Source organism: Ursus maritimus, unplaced genomic scaffold, assembly GCF_017311325.1.
Source record: "Ursus maritimus isolate PB19 unplaced genomic scaffold, ASM1731132v1 scaffold_6, whole genome shotgun sequence".
Taxonomy (NCBI): Eukaryota; Metazoa; Chordata; class Mammalia; order Carnivora; family Ursidae; genus Ursus; species Ursus maritimus.
In genome coordinates, this window is record NW_024426774.1 from 20,446,358 (window position 1) to 20,470,740 (window position 24,383).

At 52.7% G+C, this 24,383-nt stretch overlaps 1 protein-coding gene across 1 annotated transcript in view; it reads right to left on the bottom strand.

Annotated features, from left to right (window-relative positions):
- CIB4 (calcium and integrin binding family member 4) overlaps nucleotides 1–24,383 on the bottom strand; it is a 46,677-nt gene that overhangs the window by 17,982 nt on the left and 4,312 nt on the right. Inside the window, exon 3 of the mRNA XM_008700347.2 lies at nucleotides 21,379–21,475. Within this exon, the coding sequence (XP_008698569.1) occupies nucleotides 21,379–21,475 (97 nt within the window). The remainder of the gene's footprint in view (nucleotides 1–21,378; nucleotides 21,476–24,383) is intronic.

Here is a 24,383-nt window from a genome sequence, read left to right on the forward strand (position 1 = left end):
AAGTATTGATTCATGCAACAGTGTGGATAATTCCTAGATGTGTTCTGCTAAGTAAAAGAAGTCAGATCCAAAAGACAACATACTGTACGAGCCCATTTGTATGACATTCTGGAAAATGCAAAACTATAGGGATGGAAAACAGGTGGTTGTCAGTGGTTGGGGGAAGGGAAGGAAATAACAACAAAGGAGACTCACAAAGAAATTTTTAAGGTGATGGAACTGTTCGTATGGTGGTACTGTGGTGGCTGAGCCACACCTCTACGCATTTGTTTAAACCCATAGAACCATACCCACAATGAGTGAAGTTTATAGGATGCAAATAAAAAATTTAAAAAGTTTTAAGGACCCAAGATGCTAGTAAACCTAGGATGAAATGGGGACCATGACAAATAAAAGTAACTGTGTTTTAAATGTATGACAAAAACCTCACTGGAAGGAATTTGGAAAGAGGAGCTAACCAAATAACTTTGGAAAATGGTGGTTTGACTGGATACATAGTCTAAAGACAAAAAGAGCCACAAACCAACCCTGAGCCCGGCTAGCAAATTTGTTTCTCACAGGGGTGTGTGTGGGTTGGCAATTCTGAAACTACACGGATACTGGGGTTGAACAGATAGACAAAGAAATAACAAATAATAGGAACCAAGTTTCTCATTGTCACAAGAAGTTACAAATACGCAAGAAGGGAAGTCTAGATGTGATATATACAAAAATAAATACTGGTGTGTAGTATATTTGAGTTACTATACATGCATATATTTTCTAGCTCTATCCACTAAGTAACTTTACAGTGGAGAAATCCGGAAACACCACCTTAATTAAGTGACCAAGGTTAACATCACCAGTAATAGGTCATGTCAGTATCATGTATTCCTTGATATGATGTGATGAGATAGGGCACATCACCTCTGTGGTATTTGTTGCACAAATCCATAACCCCAGTCTGAGCAAGAAAACACATCGGACAGACCCAAACTGAGGGAGGTTCTACAAAAATAACTGGCCAGTGCTCTCCAAAAAATTATGAAAGACAAGACTGAGAAACTGTCACAGATTAGGGGAGACTAAAGGCAATGTGGGAGCCTGGAGTGGCTACTAGAACAGATAAAGGACATAAATAAGAAAACTAGTGAAATCCGAATGAAGTTTGTGATTTAGTTTGTAGTGTCCCACCAATTTTAATTTATTATCAGTTTTGATAAGTGTACCATGGTTATGTAATAAAGATATGCAATACTCGCCTTGATAAATCTTAAAAGCAAGCCTTGAAAGGATTGAACTCATTTCAATGCACAACTACATCCAAGAACAAAACTCAGTAACATATAAATGAATACGACAAAAGTAAGTACCAAATGATATAAAGTTTACAATATTCAGTATCCAATTAAAAGTTGGCAGTCCTGTGAGAAGGTAGGAAAATAAGACCCACAACCTGTAGGAAAAACAACTAATAAAAAAACAGATCCAGAAATGATACTGATAGAATGAGCAGGCACAAACATTAAGACAATAATAAATATGCTAGTATGTTCTAAAAGGTAGAGGAAAGCATGATGAGGAAAACTGTATACCCATCGATTCAAGAAGCTTAATAAAACGGAAGCAGAAGAAACTTGAAGAAAACCACATCAGGGCACAGCATAATCAGTCTGCTAAAAACCAGCGATAAAGGGGAAAATATTTTTTGGTGGGGGTGGGGTGGAACGCATACATATGGAGGAACAGAGATAAAAATGAAACTAAGCAAGCCAAAAAATACGGAGCAGTATCTTTAACTCGGAGAGGAAGAAGGAAAAAAAAAAGGCTCTCATGCTATTATTCTATACCCAGCAAAAATATCCTTCAAACCTAAAGGCAAAAGACATTTTTCCCAAACAAAAGCTGCGAAATTCATCTGCAGACCAGGGCTACAAAAAGATTAAAGGAAGTCCTTCGGGAAGAAGGAAAATACCAGAAGGAAACCTGGATCTACACAAAGGAATGAAGAACACCAGAAATGATAAATACGTGAGTAAATATGAAAGAACTTTTTCTCATTTTAAATTCTTTTCAAAGAGACAAATCCACATATAGAGCTAGAAATTTCAATATCCTTCTGTCAATAGTTGATAGAACGATAGACCAAAAAATCGTTAAGGAAATAGAAGACTACCAACCAACTTGACTTACTCAGCGTTTTATAGAGCCCTCTGCCTTACGCAGCGGTATACATATTTTTCTCAGGTGCACTTGGCATGTTTACCAAGATAGATCATATTTTAGGATATAGAGAAAGTCTCAATAAATATTAAAAGATATAAATCATACAAAATATGTTCTCTGACCACAACAAAATTAAATTAGAAATCAGTAACAGAAAGGTATCTTGAAGACCCTCAAAGTCAAAAAAGTCACACAAGAAATGAGAAAATAATTTGATCTAAATGAAAACAAAAACAAGCTATCAAAATTTGTGGTATTCAGTGCAAGCATCGTGTATAAGGAAAGAAACAGCATTAAGTGCTTATATTAGAAAATAAAGGACGTAAATGTTTATTTAAATAATAATTTTAAAAAAGGCCCTCCACCCAAGAGTGGGAGTTGGTCACTGGAGGAAAAGAGTGTCAGGAATTCCAGGTCTATCAGGTGGAGCCCATTCTAACCCTGGGCTCCTTGCCCCTAGGAAGTGGCCCCCGAGGACGTGAAGGAGCTTGTCACCAAGGGGCAGTGGCTGGAAGCCACAGGTGGATGGAGCTTCTGGGCTGAACTGAGAAACTTTCACGGAAGGTTTTTCTTCCTTTGACCCATTGCCCAGGAGGAATTCCCAGTTCTGGGTCTGAACCCCTGCACCCTTCAGCACTAGAATAACTCTGCCAGAAGGTGGCAGTGTTGAGTTGAAGTTGCTCAGTCAGAGCTCAAACCCAGCATGGTTGAGCACCTACTGTGTGTAAGCTGTTGGTTTGGGCTGCGATGATCTCACAGGCACGTGGCCGGATGGATATCACCACTCCGTTTTACAGAGAGGAAACTGAAGCCAGAGAAGGAGAGTGCAAACTCCTAATTCGATGCTTTGTCTGCACTGCTACTCTTAACTCTGTTGGGTATTTTTTTCCCAAGAAAATTTCTCAAATTCACATTTCTGCACACACAAAGCAAGCAGGGTTTGAGGTATTACCCTGAGTCCCAAGTCCCTGACACTTGGCAGTTGCTCGGAGAAAAAACCAGTGGAGCCAAAGGATATGGCTTCTCAGCTAGGGATGCAGGGCACAAAACTCATGAACCTGAACTTCAAGTCCTTGTAGCAAATGCATAAGGTGAGTTACTGTACACCAGGCACTGAACAAGTTCCCGGGATCCCCCAAATGTCCTTTATGGGACTCAGCCTAGGCACTTAAATAATTACCTTCAGGAACAGGTGGGGTAGACATGTCTGAATCAAGTACGAAGCAAAGTCAAATGACAAGAGCTTGGAGGGGTAGTGTTGCTATGAGGAAGGACTGACAGAGGGCCCAGGAAGAGAAACCAGCCAGGAGACAGCGACAGGGCAGGCGCCAAGGCCAGATGGGGCAAGGAGCAAGATGTGGTGGGACTCTGGGGGGTGCTCTGGAGAGGGGACTAGGAAACAAGGCCAGGCAACAGGGCTCCCCTTCCTTTTTCTCCACATGGCCTCCAGCCCCTTCCTCCCCTTTTGCAGACTGCCCGGGTTTTGGCTGGATGGATAAAAATGTTATGTAGGAGAGAGCAACAGTGGGGCTTAACCCAGACCCTCAAACCTCTCAAAAGCCCAGACTGGTCTGTATGATCTTCACCAGGTGGAGAGAAGCCTGACATTTCCATTTAAGGGGACTTGGGGACAGGGAGTGTGAGGGATGAAAAATTCACTTAGGTGAATACACTCCTCAGCTGGCCAGGCCAGTTGTTTATAAAAAAGGGACAGTCTCTGTGTTTTAGATGTTCAACCTTCCTGAAGTCTAAAAACAGAGAGGCCCGTATGGGAGCTGTCTCCTAGTGACAGATGGGTTGGCAGGGACAGGCTGACGATGTGTCCTGCCGGCAGCTGGAGGCAGATCGCTAATGGAACAAATAGGGGAGAAAGGCAGTAAAAATGTTAAATATTATTAAACATCCATGGGACCACGTGGCTTGAACCTGGCTCAGACCCACCAGCCCAGTCTCTCCCCAGATTTCAGGCCCACAGGTACCTGTGACTGCCTTGAGGAAACTTCCAGAAGAGATACCTGCTACCACAGAGGAGCTCAGGGGACTGTATTGTGTTGGGGGTGGCCCAGGGGCCTGGCATCATGCGGTGGGAATCTCAAGGTAGAGAACAGAAGGAGCAGAGGCTCTGGAGTCAGACTGACTCTAAAAAGCTGGTAGAATAATTTTGTTTGACGTCTACAAGATTTTGGTATCTGCAGCTCTTGAGGTTTACACAATCTCAAGTGCAACTTGCCCAAGCAGCAGAGAAAAAATAAGAAGAAATGGGGGGGGGGAACCCAAAAGACCAGTTGTCCCTCACTGGCTTACCAACACCCATTACAGGAGAGACGAACTTAGCCGTTTTATAGGTTAATGTCTACTCACATTCGTACAGCCCATTTTTAACTGCTCGAGATCAACGCTTGAATGCCTAACAGCACGTCAAACCATGTCCACATTCCTGGGTAACAAGAGTAACAAGAGAATCAAGTTATGTGACCTTAGGCAGACCGTGCGGCCCCTCCAGCTCCCATCTGTAAAATGGGCAGAATCGTAATTTTGCTCATGGGGTTTTATGGGGGTCGAATGAGATCATATTTGCAAAACACCTGTTACTGGCAGGCCCCCAATAAACACCAGCTACCCCCAACTTCGCCATCCCCTGCATCAGCATCACCAGCAGCTCCAGGCCCTGGCTGAGCTGTACCTGCTGAGTTCCCAAGCGAAGATGCCTCCGGGGCCCACGTGTGTGCCAGGAGTGCACCCCCTCCCCCCCGCTGGTGGGGAGAGTGGAAATGTTAGTTCTGGCTCCAGGGGGTGCCCGTGGCCCAGCATTTCCTCAGGATCACTGCTGACTGCGGCCAGAGGCATCACCTCTGCATGCAATCTCCAGGGGACTCAAGGGAGAGCAGTCTGGGGAGGAGAGGGGGTGTGAAGGGGACTGGTACATTGAGTGCCAGCTGATGCATGACCTCATTTGGGGGGCTGAGGCTAGAGACTCACAAAGACACTAGCACACCCACTGGCTAGGTGGGCCCACAGGGACCATTCACCGAAATTCGCATCCATGACCCCGATCATGGGCTTTCTGAGTCGGCTCGTGTAGGGGTAGGACCCCAGAACCTGTAGCTTAAAAGCTGCCCAGGTGGCTTTTATGTAGCCAATCCTTAGACTACACTAAGTGACCCGGTCAAAGTCACAGTGCTAATCAATGGCAGAGACATGACATCAGATGCTGCCCCCTCCCCACCGCATCCCCCCCCCCCAGAAGCCACAGGTGGATCCCACCCAAACAAGGATGTGGGTGGGGACAGGGTTTGTAGGGAGACGGGCAGCCTCCAGCCTCAGCCCAGGGCAAACGCCCAACTGGCAAACATTTGCTCTGCAAGGATATCTCACAAAGCTTCCTTTTCCCCTCTCCCTTCCCTCCGCTCCCCCTCCATCCCTCAGGCTGTGGCCAGGCTCCCCCAGAGGCAGGCAGCTTACATCACCCCCAACCCACGGCAGACCCTCCCTTGTCTGAACTCACTACACACGGTCAATTCTACCTGTGACAAAGTGTCTCTCCTGCAAACGTGTCCTTCAAATGCTTTCCCCCCTCACTTCCCTCTTCCAATTTCTGCCAGATTTACCTCGGAAATGTTTCCATTTACCGCCTTAGACCTTCTGATGAAAACCACTTCTCCCGGAGTACCAAATAAAGCGTTGGTGTCAAACGAATGACCCTCTAGGTCAATCCCGTAGCTCTGCCGTTTTGTTGAGTTACGAAGATAATGAGGAAAACAGTGCCACGGATACTAGAGCAGCTGGCGTACGGGGAGGTGGGTCCTGTGAGCGGGAAGACCCCTGTGCTCGGGGAGGTCTGGATGGCGAAAGGAGGAGGGAGACATGGGCACCCCAAGAGGCCCTCTAGGCTGTGGACGGTGAGGGGGACAGGTGGAAGAGGGAGAGAGGAGAAGCAGTGAAGGCGAATCATCCAAGATGCAACCCTTCCCGGGACCTACCTACCCCTTCTGCAGTGCCAGCCCAAATCCAGACAGGGGCTGGCCTAAGCGGAGTTTTTATGGAAACCAGTGAAGAGGTCAAGGCTTCTGCTGGGTCAATAGGAAGTGGAGCAGATGTGCATAGATGGGGCAGAAGGGACAGAGGAAGACATCAGAGCCCTTCCTCCTTGTCCCTTGCAAGCCCTCCCTCCCCCCAAAAAAGGAGAACAGTAGCATGGGGGAGGGGCGCCCTGTTCTCTCACAGGGCATCAAATTGGAGGGAAGATAGCTGGTGGCCAAGGGTTTTCCCTGGGGCAGGAAAGTACTTAGGGCTCCCCATGCTGCCACAGGGTCCGTTTCTTTACTTTGACGCCGGGGGCACCAGGAGCGGCGCCAACTTGTGGCTCAGGCTGGGGACCTAACAGCAGTTTATACGTTTTTCTGTGGAAAATGCAAACAAAGTTCCAAAGAGCCAATATAAAAATCTCTTAAAACACGGTCTGTACCTGTCCTTGAACGGCAGTTGGTGCAAAGCAGGAAAGCCTGACTAATGTGATGAGGTCACCCGGGGCAGATCAGGCACGGGACAGCTTCGGGAGCTACCGGGAGCTGAGCGCCCCTGCTTGTCACAGCCCCCCAGCTCCCTACTGCTGTTTCAGCAGCCTTCCTGTCTGTGAGCAGTAGGGGCTCCCCGAGTCGAGTGTTGGGACTGCTTTGCAGCTGTTTGGGGCCGCCCACCCCGGGGCACCCTGGGAACATGTTCCTCTGTGAACTCTGTAGGATGTATGTCTTTGCCTCAAGACAACAATTTCTCTTCCATCAACACATCTGAGCAACAGCACTTGCTGGATTTTGCCCCTCACTTTGCCTCAATGGATATAAACGGAAAGGAGGAAAGGAGCTCGCTCCCCAGCCCAGGGGTGGCTACTCTCCCTCTGTGATGCTCAGTGAGTCTTTAAAGATCACAACGTCCAAACAGAAGCATCTCGAAGGCCCTGTATCCTCTCGAAGCCCCCAACTTCCTTTCCTGCACTTTGCCCTTTATTCCAGGAACATCGGCACTGCCTAGAGCCCAGCCAGCAACACATCACTTACCCATTCACGAAGCGCCTCCTAGGGACCCAGACCTCTAGGCACTTCGACTCATCCCCATTTTCCCTTGGACCCAAGGGGGAAACTGGTGCTCCTTACATATTTACTGCGTGTCACGTGCTGTGCCATTCTCATTCAAGCGTGCGACCCCGTCTACTCTTTGCAAGGACCCACGCAGTAGGTATCCGTCAGTTCATTGTATAAATAAACAGAACCCGGGAGCTGAGAGGTTAAAGATCTTAACCAAGTAAAGAGGAAGAGCGGCAATCTGATCCCAGGTCTGTCTGACCCTCAAAGCTGAGCTCTTGCCATGGAGCGTGTCCCAGGAAGACGCTGCATCCAGATGGGAGAAAATGTGCACAGAGGTGTCACACTCTGGGGTCAGCAGGCGGGTCCAGGCTGAGCTCCGAGCAACGGGCTATGGAGATGGCGGCTCAAGAAGGAGCAAGGGGAGGAGTGGAAAATGTCCTAGGAATCCTGGCATTGGGGGCCAGGGTGGAGGTCGTGGTGACGGCAGGCAGAGCCGATGCTGGGTCACAGCAGGTGTGTAGAGTTTGGCACCCGGGTCTGCAGCAGCTCCTGACCTCAGGATGGCACCAGCTGGACCCCAGGAGGAGACCCCGGAGCTAGGGCTGCCACCTCTCAGCAGGAAATGCAGAGCGAGTACTCACACTGTAACCTCCTGGAGGATGGAGAAAATGGATAGGACCCCAACACACGCCTGCCCGTCGGAAAACCTCATGCAAAGTGACCTTTATGTCGACTTGGAGAGAGGTCTCAAGGGTTCTATCTTTTATCATTGGCTTGGCTTAGGGATATTTAAGAGCCCAGGTTTTACATTTATTTTGTGCTTTTTTCCCCCCTTGAGGCATAAATGTTTTTCCGTGTTGCTACGTAGTCAGTGTAATTATCATCTTAATGGCTGCGTAGTTCAAATTCCCAAAGTGGACGGCCCTATCTCTCTCATGCCTCCAAGGGGAACCTGAAAATCTAAACTAAGAAAGTAATTTCCTAAAATGAAGAAAATAACACATGAGGATGTTTATTGCAAAGTTATTTATAGTAGCAAAAAAAAAAAAAAAATCCCAAACTGGGAACAATGGTAATGTCCTGCCATGAGAGGGTAGCTTAGTAAATCAGAACTCAATGCAATTACGCAACCATTAAAATGATAATTACACGGACTATGTAACAACATGGAAAAAACACATTTTCGCCTAATGGGAGAAAAAGCACAAAATAAAATTGTATCTCTGTATGTCTACAGTGATGCAAAACAAAGTGTGCCCTGGGGGAGAAGGTTATAAAAGAAAAGACAACTTCTGTCAGGTGGTGGGATGCCAAGGGATTTGTTTTTTGGAAAATGTGTTTGAATGTGGACATACCATTTTAACAATAAATAAAAAATGAGTTAAAAAAGAAAAGTGCACTTCCGAGACATTTTGCTAAGAGTGCAAACTCTCCTTCCCAGGAGGCGGGAAGCAGGGGCTTTTGCTTCTCTTTTCTGCTTCCTTCTCTGCAGGGCAAGGGCTGGGCCCCAGGCAGAGCTGGACTCAGCTCTCAGACCCCTGAGGAGCTGGCGGGTGCACTCCTGCCAGGCCAGCAAGGAAACTGCGATGGGAATGGAAGTTCGGTGGAAGAAGGCTGTGGCTCATCTCCTGGTGTCTGTCTGTATCTCTCCACATGCATTCCAAAGTATAAAGCCACAGGTTGATACCGAGCAGGGAGCGAGCATGTTTCCTGATAATTCTACCGGATTATACCAGTGTTGCCGGCTTCCTTGTGTTACTGTCCCACTGTCTTGGTCTGCATGACATAGAGAGCACTGTGGTCCTGGCCTCTCTTGTCCCTCAGGGTCCCTGCCGGCTCAGAGACCTCTCTGAGGAGGTGGGCACCTGCAGAGAGAGGTGGGGTCACCTCAACTGCCCGGCCCTGTTGGGCAGCCTCCCCTCCCCTCAGGGATTCTCCCTGTTCCCGGAGGCCTTTTGCCCAGAATGCAGAGGGAAGCCCCGCCTGCCGGGCAGGGCACTGCTCCTGCCGACAAGGGACCGACTGGTCCCTGATCCAGAGCTGCCCACTAGCTGTTCTCCCTGACTGCCCTCCTGAAAATGGGGGGCACTTGAGTCCTGCGGGCACTCATGGGGTGGTGGACAAAGGAGGGGATCTGGGACAACAGGGGCCAGGGAGCAGGATGAAGTGGGTGCCTCCTGCCATCTCTGATCTTCACCACCTGAGAACTGGTGTCTGGGTCTAGACATCAGCTTCAGTGTCCCCTTGACACTGGGTTGGCCTGCTGGTAGCACTTCCCTCTGGCGTGTGGCTTCAGGCAGAAAGAGAGAGGACGACGACCCCTCTCCTGGCTGGAGCTCTGGACGCAGGGACATTCAGGGGATGGAAGGACATCGATCATCTCTGTTTCAATGTCCCGGACGGGTGGGTCACTGCTGCCTGAAGCCTGATGGCCCTCGCACTGCACTCTGGGACGAGCGGCTTGCTCTCTGAATGAGCCTGCTCTGGCTTCTAAAAGCACTATCTGCTTAGGACTTTTAACCCGATCCAATTGCCCCAATTCCTCCTCCACCTGCCAGCAAATACCTAAAAAGGGTCACGTCCTCTTGAGTCTTTCTTCAGGTGGAACATGCCCGTTTCTGAGCTGCCTTCCGGATGGTGGGGTTTGGGGTCCCTCTAGCAGCCTGGTGGCTATCCAGAGATGCTGCCCCCCTCTGTCTAACCCCTGGCTGTGAGGCCAGAGGGGCAAAGCCACTGCCTCCTTCCAGAAGCTCTTCCTTTCTAAGGCCGCCTATGATCCTCTTCAGACCATTTTAGCATCTTCACGTTCCTTCCTCTTGTCCAGTCTTCATAAAAACCCTCCAAGCTAGGCACGGCTGCTCTCGTTAGGGCCACTGTTCAGGTGGGGAAAGCCAGTCTTCCACAAACTGCAGACCTGGGTCCAGGACTTTCAACAACAGGCCTGTCAGCCTGGGAGACTTGCGGGCAGAGTCCTGGGGGTCTGGGCCTGTGCCTGGCACACGGAGGGGCCTGTGGCTTCCTTAGGGGTCGAGCTAAGAGGAGGGGAATCTCCCTGGCAGGTCCCTCTGTGGTTGGGCCCATGCTGGGCCTGGCCTGCCCCTCTGCACCTGGGTGAATGCATCCCCGACCCCAGCTGTGTGGAGCCGCGGTGGCCTACAGCCCCGGGAGGGCTGCACAACACCGGCCTCCACACCGCGATGTATGCCACTGGGAAGCCCTCCCGAGCTGTGGGGCATCTGGTCCCTGTGGAGGCGGCAGCAGGCCCGAGGCCTGTGGAGGGTCGAAAATCCTGGGAACAGAGCCCCGGCCAGCCCAGCCAACACCTCGTTAGGAGGCCCAAAGTGGGGGGGCATTTCAGGAACAATGTTGTTTATTTTTCTATTTTTAAACAAGTCTGAGGTCTCTGGGGGCACAAATGAAGTTATCAGAAAAGACATGAGTGGAATAAAGCCTCCAGCCAGCAGGCCGAGAGGGGCCCTTGGGACCAGGACTCTTGAAAAGTTGAGAGGGGGTTTGTTTATCTTAGACTCCGTGACACAGGCCTGGGCCCAGGGTGCTGGACAAACATGTCCCCAGGCCCTCCACAGCCTGTTCCCTTGGGTGCCGCCAGGGAACTCGGGCGCAAGCAATACTTTGAAAATGGTCCCATCAGTGTCCCCTGCAGCAGGGTGGGAGGACGCTCCCCTCTGGAAGGAAATCCAGATTCACTTCTCACCTTCGCCTCATAAATGTTCTTCCCAGAAGCAGAAAGCCCGGTGGGGCGAGTGCCCGCATGGCGCCCAGTCCCAGCCCTCGTCCTGCCACCAGCTAGCCCTGCCGCCAGACGGCCCCTCCACCTGCCCTAGAGTCTATGCCCTCCCCCCGGCAGCGGGGCTGGCCACTTTGCCTCGACTTCTGGGTGCCTGTCACAGGGAGAGGCACTGAGGTGATGCGACCCCTGGGGGAGGGCTGGAGCGCGCATCCCACTGGATCCTGATAGGCCCTGAGAAGGGGACTTGTCGTTCCCAGCGTTCCCAGCGTAAAGGTAAGGAAGCCGAAGCTCTGAGAGTTTGAGCGGCTTGCTGAAGCATTCAGACCCGGGCCTGCCTGGTCCACGATGCCAAACTGCCTCTCAAGGGCTCTCAAGGGTTCCACGTCTGCTCTTGGGAGCTCCGGGAGAAATCATGAATTGTGGTCAGAGCCCATGAAAGGCCCGAGTGGCTTTGGCTGCATGAGAAAGGCAGAAGAGGCAAGGGGAGCAGGACTTGGGGGGAGCAGGACTTGGGGGCAACAGTCCTGGTCTGATGCGGGTCTGACCTGGAGACCAGAGCAGGGGCTACTCTCCAGGGTCCGTGAGATGTGACACAGAAGGTGGCAGAGGGGCCGCTCACACTCAGCACGGGAAACAGAACCCCTCCCCGGGGCTGACGAGGGGTTGAACAAACCTCTGCGGGGTGAGCAGTAGGGAGCGCTACCCACGACCCCGCTTCCAGAAGCAGCTGCAGCAACTGCCATCAGGATGCACTGGGGGAGGGGCTTCCGTGGCCACGTCCCCACAGGCCCCACCCCCCGGCAGCCCCAGCTTAGCGCCGGGGTCATCCACGCCCTGCCCTGCGGTCCAGATAGACAGTTGAGGCCAAAGTTGACCCAAAGCCAGTGAGTCCGCAGAGGGGAAAGTTGCAAGGGCAGCCCTTCCCCACCTTCCAGGCTTTCCTAACCGCTTGTGAGGGAGGTCTGATCACACCCGTTTGGAAGATAAGGACCCCGAGGCCCCAAGGTGAGCAAGGACATGTGCTCAAGGCCCCCGGTGCCAACAGTGCAACCCACGCCGGGGGCCAGAGCTGTTTCTCTCTTGCTGACTGCTCACCCACAGCAGAGCCGGCTTCCCACATCACTGAGCTTTTTCTGAAACCAGCCACTTCTTAATTCTTTGGCTGAATGTCTAAATACGGATTTTTGCCAATTCTGAGCCCTGCTAACTGATGAAGTTGTCAGAAAAAGATCTAATGATGCTTGAAAATGCAGGGAGTGAGCCAGCTGCCAAATTGCCCTCCCAGCTCTGCCTCTGCCTCCGGAGTCGGGACCCTCCCCCTGGGAGGAGGGGGAGTCAGAGCATGTGGTGGAGAATGCGGCCCTTCATCAGCTGTGTGACTGTGGACCCGTTGCTTAACCCCTTTGCTCTTCTGCTTCCCCGCTGTGACCGGCTACCCTGAGGATTCAATGAGATGGCGTGTGCTTGGCATCCTGGCACAGGGCCTGGCACAGGGTAGATTTCGGGGTGGGTGGGGAGGGTGGGGCGGGGGGCCAGCTGGCCGGAACTCTGCCCAGTGGACCACAGCGGCCGTGCCTGTAGCCCTGGGTCTCCGGCTCCTCCGGGGAGGCGCTGGGTCTCTGATCAGCACCCAGCATTTATCTTGGGAGGGGGTGTCTGAGAGCCAGCTTACTTCTCTCCTATGAGATCAAAGGCTCAGAGTGACCTCATGGCCTGGGAGGTGGGGCCTCTGGGTGGGAGCCTGGGAGGCTGGGCTGGGGTGCTCTCCCATCCAGGGCTGCCCCTTTGTTCTCTCTTCTTTCTCAGTGGAGTATTTGTCCCACTCCGGAGTCTGGGCACTAGGGGGGGACGTGGCTTGGGGACTTGGGATTCAGGCAATTCCCAGGCCTGCCACAGGAACCTGAGACGCTGGGCTGTGGAAATGAGCTGGGCCTCAGTATGAGCCTCCCCAGTACACTGAACACACATGTGTGATCTGTCGCCAAGGGAGGCCTGGGGAAGGCATCTCAGCTAGAGATGGGAAAAGTCATTCTTCCCTCAGTCGCCCACTGTCCAGGCCACCAGCTCCTTCCCATCTTCCTTCCTCCTCCTGCCACACCTGCACCCAGACACATGCATGGTGATCTGCTTGGGGACTCTGACTTCATCTGCCCCCAGAAGACGGAGAAGAAAGAACAGAAGTATTTTTGTGATTGTGTGGCCTTGGGTGTGTTTGAACTTCCCATGGTCTCTGTTCCCTCATCTGTGGAATGGGGCTGTACCGCTGTGGTTTACGTACCTGCTGCGAGACTCAAACGCAGCAGAGCATGCAAAGGGGCCGTGACCATGAAGCACGTGACCCATGGCAGTGGGCATTTGGGGCTGGAAAGCAGTATTGCCACAACCATCCAATCCGCTTCCTTTGTTAGCAAGCCAGGGAGAACATCTGAGGGGGAGGGAGGGCCCAGGCCAGTGGCCTAAATCCAGCTTGGGGATTACCACTGGGTCCAGCTGTCCTGGTCCAGGCGGTGGGTGGTCAGACAGCCGCTCCTGCATGCAGCCTTCCCTCAGTGCTCCCGGCTCTGCCCTCTGGCTGAGTACGTGTGCTCAGAGGACTGCTCTGAGCTCATGGGAGCCAAGAGGTGAAGGTCAGGAGCAGGCAGGCGAGTTCCTTCCCAGGGGTCTAACCTCAACAGGATCTTCCTCGGAGGTGGTGGGAGCTCAGCAGGGGAGGCAAGGAAACAGCCTAGTCTGGAGAGGACAGCTGGGTTCCAGCCTTGGCTCTGCCTCTGACTGGCCCTGCGACCTTGCACGTGCAGTCTTTGGGCCTCAGTTTCTTCAGTGGTAAAGACCTGTCCATCGTCGGGGGTACAGTGAGGGGTAGCCACACCAAGGCTCTGACAAAATTGATTTTAAAAAATGTACCAGGAAGACTCCCCGAATCCAGGTACTACCTTCCCACCCACCCGATCTCTGCTCAGTTGGACAGGCGGATTCACAATCTCTCCAGGCATGCCATCTGCCGTAGAAAAGGGGCTCGGGAACCCACGGGCCTCTGGGAGCCCTTCCAGCCCTCTGAAAGGCGAAGCAAGATGGTCATTTATAGTAGCGGAGTTTTCACTAGACGAATTGCCTCCCCTCCTTGACCCTCTGCTTCCCCAGCTGTCAATTCAGATAAAAACTCAGCCGGCCAAGGCTGCCGGAAGAGTTGACCTGCAGGCATTTCTGTGCCGAGCCCCAGCCCTGGACCAGCCACAGGACAGCAGTAGGGAGGTCCTTCCGGGGCCCTCAGGGAGCGGTGCCTAGACTTGCCTGGCTACCCCAGCAGCCATTCAGCACCCTAAGAAGTGGGGAGTAGACGCTGACAGAGATGACCAAGTGTCTTGGGCTGGGGTCCCTCCAGGTAGCACTATGCCCCCCCCCCGGTAGACCAGATGTGCCCATATGGGGCACAGCATCTGGCACTGGGGTCAAGGATCTGAGCTCTGCAAAGCCCCCATGGTTTGTGATTCTCCTGTCTGTTCTTTACCCAGAATTCCACAAGAAAGGAAGCCCCCGAGACCTCACTCAGTGCACAACGCTTGGTAAATAATAACTACTTCTATGGTAAATAGATGAGAACTAGGTGTGAGAACACCATCCATGAGGCTGAGGCCACAAATATGTCTCAGCTGTGGGAATTTCTCCCTGGTAATGAAATCAGCTGGACAAGAAGTGTCATCTGCCAGGGGTCCTGGGGAGGGAGGGGCTCCCCAGTAGCCTGGCTCAGCTGGAGGGTGATATGGGGACAGGAAGAGGAATGAGCCGCACTGGAGCGCTGAGGACACCAGCCGAGTGGAGCATTCATGAGGTGGGGAGCGGGGAGCGGGGCAGCTCTGGGGGCAGCTGCAGGGAGGAGAGGCTGTTTTCACAATGCTTTACTGAATGTCGGGAATGCAGGTGTTATTCCTGGGTAAAGATGACGGGTTGAACGCTTGCATCTATTTTCACTCTCTCTGACACCCACTACAACTACAGTAAAGGGAGTTCCTAGAGGCATCACCCACAAAAAACAGAGAGAACTCGATAAAACAGCAGCGCTCTGACACACGCGAGAAGCGGTAACTGACCGGGCAGACAGGAGAGAGCCCGCCCCTGAGCCCACAGTGGGTAAAGTTGCTCGGCAGCCTTTTCTACACCCCAGGATCCTCGAAAGGCTCTGGAACTGGGTGCACCTGGAGGCACTGGAAGTACATAGAGGTTAGAAAAGGAGGATTGATTAAAAGTGTGGAAAGCGTTGAAGTCCTAGTCCCCTCCGCTGGACTCTGGGTGGTTGGCCCTCCCCAGCCCCCGCACCAGATTGGAAGGTTGTTCTCTGGAGAGTCTAATAGGGGCTTTCTGTACGGGGCGGGGGGTGTCAGCCACATTGAGAATTGGGGATTAAATAAATATACAAGCGATGAAGTCTGAGACCCCAGCAGCCCTCCTTTCAGAACTTTCCTCCCATCCTCTCTAGGGAGACCGCAAGAAATGGGCCCCCCACCCACTCCCTCTCTGGGGGAGCTCCCAGTCGAAAGCCTACCCAGGGGCTCCAGCTCTGACACAGCTCTTCAGCTACCAGCCCCCTACCCTCTACTACAAGCGGACGATTACCAGATAGCCAGGGAAGACCCCTGACACGGAAGATGGAGACCCGAACAAGCTGGCGGGGGGGTGGGGTGGATAAGACATTGCGTCCAGGAAAAAGAAGATACTATTTTAAAACAGAGGGAAAAAGGAGCCCTTGGAAATTAAAAGCATAAGGGCAGAAGTGAAAAACTAAATTAAGGTTATAGATAAAGTTGAGAAAAGCTCCCAGAAAGAAGAGCAAAGAGATGAAAATGAAAAATAAGAGAGAGGAGATAAAAAGTAAAAGGCCGATCCCTGATGTAGAACAGCAGGATATTAGAGTTCCAGAAGGAGAGAACAAAGACACAAGGGGGAGAGTTATCAAAGAAAACAATCCATGGAAACATTCCAGACTGAGCGGGTCCTCTGTGTGCCTCGTACACAGGGAGAAGGACCCACACCACCTCACATCATTGGGAATTTCAGAATCCTGGGGCCAAAGAGAAGAGCCTGCAAGTTCCCAGAAAGAAAAAAATCGAGTTACAAAAAAAAGGTCAGGAAACAGAAAGGCTTTGGACTGCTCAGTAACAACAGTGAAAGCAAAAATGCACTTGAGCGCTGCTTTCCCAACGTGAGGGAAAATGACAACCAGCTGATAGGTCAGCTCCAGGTAAACTCTCGATCAAGTTCGAGGGGAGAATAAAGACATTATCAGCCATGTAAGGTATATGTAAGGGGGCAAGACATTTACCTCCATGAGCCCTTTTTCGGGAAGCTACTAGAGGATGCGCTCCACCCAAGCAAGGGAGCACACGGAGAGAGGAAGACAGGGAATGAAGATCCAAGGGAGAAGTCACCAGAACCTAGGACAACATGGACCAGGCTTGGAGGGCCCCCCGGCCCTGACTAGCGAGGCTCCTAAGGCTCCAAGAGAAATTTCACCAAGAAAATGCAACGTACAGAAAATGTGTCAGTTCTGAAAGCCTTTAATTAGAGGAGATTTTTAGGTGATCAGCAGAGGTTTGGTGTCAACTTAATGATAAGTACACAGAAAACAAAGCAAAAACAATGATTACATGCGGGAAAGACAACAACAGAAAACGTGCAGACAGGGAAAAGTAACCGTAGTCTATTTCCTGGCTCAGCTTCAAGTAGCATATGTAGCCATCATAACATAAACACTGAATACCCATCTAACCGAAATACTTATATACCTGTACTGGGAGTGATGTGGGGGATGGGAGTGATGTGGGGGATGGGAGTGATGTGGGGGATGGGAGTCATGTGGGGGATGGGAGTCATGTGGGGGGTCATATGGGGGAGGGAAGAGCTCAACCTCTTCTCTAGGATGAGGTCAAAGCCTGAGATACTAAGAAGGCACCATTCAAGAGTGCTCTCCAGAGATACGGAGGCAAGAACCAAGAACCAGCTAAGAGCTACAAATGGTTTCTTTCCAGAGAAGGGAAATGAGGATGACCCCAGAGGGCAACTTGACATGCATAACTTGGCATGCATAAATAACTTTGATTAAAAAAAAAAACTTAAATAAAAAAAATACATTCCCATCCCTGCCCCTGCTACTCTGGTAATTTCTCGAAAGCCTGAATAAGCATGAGGACTCTTGATTCGCTGAAAGCCTTGGGAGTGGGTTCTTCACAAGCTATTCTAAGCAGCTAGGCCCAGCCTACCAGCAGGCATCAGAAAGGTTCAGAAACATTGGGGGCAGGTAGAAAGCAAGGATGTGGAGCTGAACGTTCTGGAGCCATACCCACAGAGCTTCCTGGTACCTCAGGCAGGTTCCCTAACCTCTCTGTGCTTACAGAGCTGATGCTGGGGGGAAGTGTAGTAGAGGCCAGGCTGTGCACAGACCACCTGCCCACGGGAACCCCAGAGGGGAAGGGGGGGAAGACCAGAGCAGCCTCCATCCTACTGGCTCTGAGACCTCGGGATTTCCCCAGGTCCTACCACCGCCGTCCTGGGCCCAGAAACCAGAAACCCAGGTCACACTGTGCCACTACTCATCCAAGTTTTACAGAAAGCAAGGTCATTATTTACAAGAACAGAAACATTGAGCTAATTCGCTTTTAAATACACCAAAGAAAGCCGCAAAGAGAAAACAGGAACTTCTGAGTGAAAGAGGACCACTGTGTCCCCGTCATCAGGTTTTTCCCACTGCCCTCTGCTACCCAGGCCATTCTTCTGCCTTGTTCTCTGCTGACGAGCAGACCCTTCCCAATATTAACCCACCCATTTTTCCACCAGTGAATCCAAGTTAAGAAAACAGGACTTTCTTCCCAGACCACTCAAACGCCTGAGCCAAGTTATAGCCGTACCCGGAGCTCCCTGGGGCCCAATTCTCACAGCCTTTTCCAGAGATGTGTTCTGGGCAGTGTGAGTCACACAGCTCCCATCACTGGGCCCGCAGAGGACACAACAGGGACACTCAGGCCCCCACCCCCCAGGAAGCCTCTCCTTGCTCATTTTGGGAAGCAAACTTCCCCCTTCGACCAAGATTGGAAAGACACGGAGGGAAATTTAGTCCTAGATCTAAATCCCCAAAAGCTAGTCTGAGGACCAGTGCTGGTCAGTGACAAAGTGCTTAATGACCGGTAGCAAAAGTAGAAAAATAAGGACAAGAAGAGATGTGTGTGGAAAGAACCGCTCTTATGCCTGGGATTAGATCCTTCTCATATATTTGCTCTAAAATGAACATTTTTTAAAAATGAAATGATGGTGATTGTGGATCACATAGTTTTTAAATGTCCTTACTTGGCAAAATTAGAAAGTTGGCATCTCTAGCTAGTTCTTCCTCAAAAAAAGGGAAAAAAAATTTTTTTTTAATTTTATTGGACCACAAAAAGTCCGAAGTCTGGGACATACCATGCTGACACAACAGAGAGTAAGAACGAGTCCCAGAGCCAGAACCACAGGCTCGGGCCATGAAGAGGGGACCAAGCACGGGGTTCAGCCTCTTGTTCATACCTAAGTGTAACCAGCTAAATGCTTGTCGGGTGCTTCGCTTGTCGGTGACAGGGAGCTCAGGCCCTCCGCACACAGCTCTGCGGATTAGAAAGTGCTTCCTCATACTGTCGAGAAACCTGCGTCCTTGGGCCCAGGGCTATACCTGGGAGCACCTAGAACCAGGCCTCACACCTGCAGGAAAACAGGCTCCACGCAGCACCCCTCCCACCCCGTCTTCTTTGCCTGGGGTCTATTTGCTTCCTCCCACCCCGAATCATTCCTCTTGTGAAGTGACTTGCCTGAGATCACATGGCAGACAAGTGAGTTCTAACCCAGCCCTTCTGCTCCTGGCCCAGTGTCCTGTCCCCTCGTTCTCTTGATGTGGCAGTGGCTCAGTGTCCTAAATTCATGAGATGGTTCTGGCTGTTCAGAACCAGTTGGAAAAGGAACAAAGAAACCAAAAGGGGAAGGCAAAAAAAAAAAAAAAAAAAAAGCAATGTACCAAAAAAAGTCAATGTGATCCCAATAAACACTTAATAAACACTTAAATATCTGCTTAGAAAAAATTGAGGGAAATAAGGCAAGTTGGTCCTCATGATCATGCTTTGAGGTGGGCTACCTGACGGTTTTCATTATATTTTTGCTTTTCTGTGTTTTCCTACAATGATCTGGTTTTCAGTTGTACAATAGAGTTGGATAATGGCCATTTAGAAGGATGAAATAAGTAAAATTAAGAGTAGGCTGTCCCAAGACCCCGTCTCCCTTCCCAGCCACTGTCCAGGGAAGGGCTTGGGCGTCCAGCGCTCCAGAGGTGGCCCGGGCCGGTGCTCCCTGTGGGCTGGGGCTGCCCGCACCCCCTCCAGAGTCCTCCCGCCACAGCGCTGGTGCGGAGGCCGGTGGCTCGTCCCTGCACTTGCCGTCGCACAGCGCGGGACAGACACGCTGCTTCACAGGGACTCAGGCTTAGAGGCAGAGGTCACAGGTGGAGTGAAGGACCGGGGCCCTGACCCAGCGCTCTGATGCTAGTCCAGGGCTTGCTCCTCGGGGGCTCAGAACAGAGACCCCAGGCCTGACTAGGGTGCTCTGGGGCCGTGTGGAGTGCTGGCCCACGTGTCTCCCAGCACCCTCCACGCCAGCCCTCCAGGGCGGGTCTCTGTCACGTTCTCCCCTTGAGCCCCCAGGGCACCTCGCAGACCCAGGCACACCGTCAGCACCGAGCCAACCCCTGATCAGAGGTGGAGGCCCCGGTTAGAAGTGGGGTCAGAGCCGGGTCAGGCTCTGCGGTCACAGGGTCTGAGCAAGGTGTTTCCCTCTCCGGGCTTCATTTTTCAGAGAGGCCACATGGCCCAAGTTGAATGCGTGCCCCTTCACCTGTGCAATCTCTCCCCGAGGACCGTCTCCCCCCCCCCCCCCCGCCCCAGAGCCCGTAGACGTCTTCCAAGAGGTGCCCACAGCTCTCAGGCCCATCGTGTTCCAGACAGGAGCCTCTCATTGCACAATGACAAATTTAAACCATTATTCCTCTGAGATCAGAACGAAACATCGGGAAGGCTGACACCACCATGATTTGTTAACCTGACATCGCCTCTCTGTGCCCTGTACACATTTTAATTAAAAATCGTAGAAGTGATTGGGGAGCCCTTTTATGGTACACCTCCAGGCTCTTCTAGGCGCTTTGGGGGAAGGGCAGGGCCTTTTACAGCAGGAACAGAAAACTCAAGATGGTCCTTAAAAGTTGGGAGTGGGGCCACGGACGGCTCGTGTCAGCACAGCCTGTGGAGTGCAGGGAGCCTTGGGGAGCACATGGAAACAAGTCCCAGCCACCCCCACCATTCCCCCCATTTCGTAGGTGGGAAGACTGAGACGTAGGTTTGTTCAAGGGCTCTGCTCTAGCAAGGGCAGGGTGTGTGTATATGTATGTATCCGGGGTATATGGGTTATGAGATTTGGCCCAGGAAAGCGGGGAAATCCAGGAGAAGATATGAACGTTTGGTCCACCTCTCTCATCTATCAGGCGCCAGGTCAGGGAGGGTTGGCTCAATTGAGGGGGAGAGGATACGGGTGACAAGGACAGAAATGCATGTGTTCTTCTTTCCTGTAGTCACATCTGGACATGGAAGGAGGCAGGCTGGGATGAGAGTCCCTGGGCTCCGAGGCCTACTCCTGGCTTCTCAGGGAAGAAACTGAGAAGATTCTCAGTCCTTCTAGAAAACCCCTAGTCCACTGAGGCAGCCTGAGCAGAAAAGGGCTGAGGAGGGGTCTGGGCGGACAGACTGGGGTGGCACCCTGGCTTCCCCAAGGCCCAAATGGTTGTGCAGGGGATCCCCACCTTCCCACTTATCTGGCTTGGGGCATAAAGGAGAGCAGAGAGCGCTAGCCGGTGCAGGGTCCTCTGGATGGGGAGTTTGGGTAAATGGTCAGCAGGAAGCTGGCGGTGGGCCATAAGCTGAGGCTCAAAGGGAATCACAGGCGGGCCCTGAAGGACCAGCCAGCAGGGCCAGTGGGAGCCTCAGCGAGGCCCGCCCCTTCCTCCATGAGACCCGGAGCAAGTCCCGTTGTCTCCACACACTTCAGCCCCTCACCTGAGAAATGGTGCAGTGACGCCTGTCCTGCCTCTGGGACTGATGCAAGGATAGAGGGAGGCCAGACCTGAGGGGGTCCTGAGTGCTGGGAAACCATGCCTTCTGGGCCCTACGCCGGAGAGCCTGCCACCAGATGCCCCCACGGCCAGAGTGCCCACCCCCCCCGCCAGTGTCCTCGACCCCTCCATGGACCCCAGTGGCACGCCCCACCCCGCCCCCATGCTATACTCACCCTCAGGGCTGGCAGGGAGCTGACCTGGTCTATGGTCAGTGTTGCCTCCTTGTAGTACTTCCCAGGGGGACAGAGCTTCAGGAAGGTGTCATGGATGCTAAAAAGAGAGGCATAGTGAGCTGGGGACGGCAGACCACGCACCCCTCTCCTGCTGGCCTATCTGGAGGAAGGGGACTTATGATTTAGTGACATAGTAAAGGCAGTTAGACATCCTTGTTCTAGAAACATCCTTGAGGACTCCAGTGTGCCCAGCCCACAGTGGGGGGTGTGTGTGCAAAGATGAGGCAGACATGAGGAAAGGTACACGAGTGTGCTTTATAGCGTGAGATACACTCCACAAGTATTAGTTCTAGAATGTCAGAGCTGGAAGGGACATCCGTGGTCACTCAGTCCAGTCCCTCCCTTACAGATGGACGAGCCAGCAGGCCCTTGCGGAAGCCAGCGTGCCACCCAGGCCATCTGCCCAGCCCCGCCCTTGGCCCAGAGAAAAGAGGTCACACGGTGGGTGTGGCTGAGCCAGGATTAGAGCCCAGCTGCCAGCAGCCACACAGCAGCCCTAGCCCCACAGGCTGTCTCCACAGACCGCAGGACTAAGCAACCAGCCTCATCTCCCGGAGATCAACGTCTCTACTGTAGGCCCACACTGTCCTGGCGGCTTTGCTTGTGAGGGACAGAGCAGAGGGGGAGGGGGCGGTGTGGCCGCATGGGGGGTGAGGGCAGGAGCGCCAGGCCAGGAGAGCACAAGCCCGCATCCTCCTGCCCTCCCACCCCACCCTGGTCACGGCTCCTGGGTCTTTTAGGACTGGTGACCAAGGCAGCCAGTGGAGAGGAGACACGGTGGCCTGGGACACAGGAGACCCAAACCCCAGATCCTGCACAGCTGTGTGACCTTCACTCCTCAGCCTTAGTTTCCTCATCCGGAAAATGGGCAATAACAAGGGCCATGGTGGGGGTTTGACGCAATGGGGCTGCAGGGCCTTCCTTCAGGTGACTGTGCGCGTGTGAGTGTGTGTGTGTGTGACTGTGTGGGTGAGTGTGTGTGTGTGTGGGGGGTAACCACAGGCTGCTGAAAAACTCTAGAGCCAGACCGACCTGAGTTCAAGTCCTGACTTTGCCACCTGGTAGCTCTGAGACCTTGAGCACCATTCTGACGCCCCCCCACCCTGGGCCTCTAATCTCCCCTCACAAATACACGAGGATTAAATGAGAGGTCAGCAGGGCACCTGCCTCTCCCGATCCCCGAGCCTCTCCAAGTCCCTGTCTGTGTTCCTGTCCTGCAGCTCAGACACCCTGTGCCCTGATTCTCAGAGCTCAGACCTAGACCTTGATGGGGGGCACCTCTAACCAGACCTGGGTCCCTGGGCCTGCCCTCTGTTCTTCCCTTTGGGTCCTTCACGCTCCAAGATCACCTTCTCCCCTTGCCTCCTTGCCTTCTCTTGTCCCCACTGTCCAACCTCTCACCTCAGCTTAGAGCCAGGAGGTGAGCACCTGCAAGCTAATTCATACTCAGGGATGCGTAACTAACAGCCCCTCACGTCGTTTGCAGGGTGTTCGGTGTCTTGACCCAGATGAATCTGGTGGAAGTGAGGGACAACTGACTCAGTGAAGAATTCAGAGGGTGATTTGACAAGTGGAGATTTGGAGGGAGAGAGGGAGCCACCCCACTGCCCCACCAGGGCCCTGATTGTGGTACATGGAGGCCCCACACCAGGATAACTCAGAGCCATGATCTGCTCCCCGTCTAGCCTCTCATGTTTTCACAGCAAACCGACTGGAAAAATGTGCTTTAGATCCCAGCCGTAGGAACGTAGCAAGCACACCCGCTGTGTCTGTGCTCCGCTTCTGTTTTCCCACCTCCTGGCCAGGCCCCACTCCGATCTCTGTGCTGCATCCCACCTCTCTTGCCCTCTGGCTTCCAGATGCTTCTGGATGGCTTTGGCCCAAGGGACACACCTGCCAGAAACTGGAAGTGGTAAGAGAGCCAGGTGGGGATTTGTCCCTCCCTCCCCCCTCCAGCGGTGGCAGGCGTTGCCCGTGCCTGCCTGAGCCCTCTACCTTCCACAGCTCCAGCTCTCGACTGGGCACCTCAGGCCTTCAGGGCAGCAGTGGCCAGTCCCTGAGCCTCCGTGAGCAGTTCCTTCCCTCAAGACCCCCAGCTGAGGGTGCTGCCTGTTTCCCCACTTCCTGCTGGAATGCTGCCAGATCAGTCAGGGGGACCCATTTGGACCAGGATCTCTGTCCCACTAGCTCTGCGGTCCAAGGTAAGCTGTTTGACCTCTCTGAGCAGAGGGACCTAGGCTCCAATCCTCACTCTGCCCAACGGGGAGATAATCCCCATCACCGCTCTGTGCTGACTCATGAAAACAGGAGCCAGAATGGTGCATGGCTCTTCGTGAAGGACAGACTCCGTCAGCCTCATCAGCCTTGTGAGGGGCCCTGGACTGTCACCAGAGACTGCTCTGACAAGTCTGGGAGGGAGCCGGAAAGCGGGGGACGGGATAGGTGAGGGGAAACGTTCTCCAGGCAAGGATGAGGGGCACTGAAGAGCAGAGAGGAGGAAAGGCAGGCCATCATCCCTGGAGGGGCCAGTGGCCCATGAGGGGAGGGGGAGGCAGGAGGGGCGGCTGAAGCGGCTGGCTCCAGGCAAAAGGACTATTTGATCACTGTCATCGTTAGAATTGCTGGCCTGAGGAGAGAAAAAGCAGACTGACTTTCAGTAAGTTGCACTAATTTTCAAGACTTCTCGGAGGCCCTGTGCCGTGATGGCCAGCGCCCAGAACAGACTGCTCCCCGGGCCGCACCCGGCTTCCCCACCGGGAGTGCCTGTCGCGAGCTGTCAACGCTCGTGGACATTTTTCACGTAACCTGCATGACAGGAAGGAGCCATTCTCTCTCCTTCTCGGATGAAACTGAGGCTCAAGGAGGTCAAATAACTTGCTTAAGGTCACACCCTGCTGCGTGTTAAATCCAGAGCTGCAGACACCGAAGCTCTTTTCCCCGGAGTC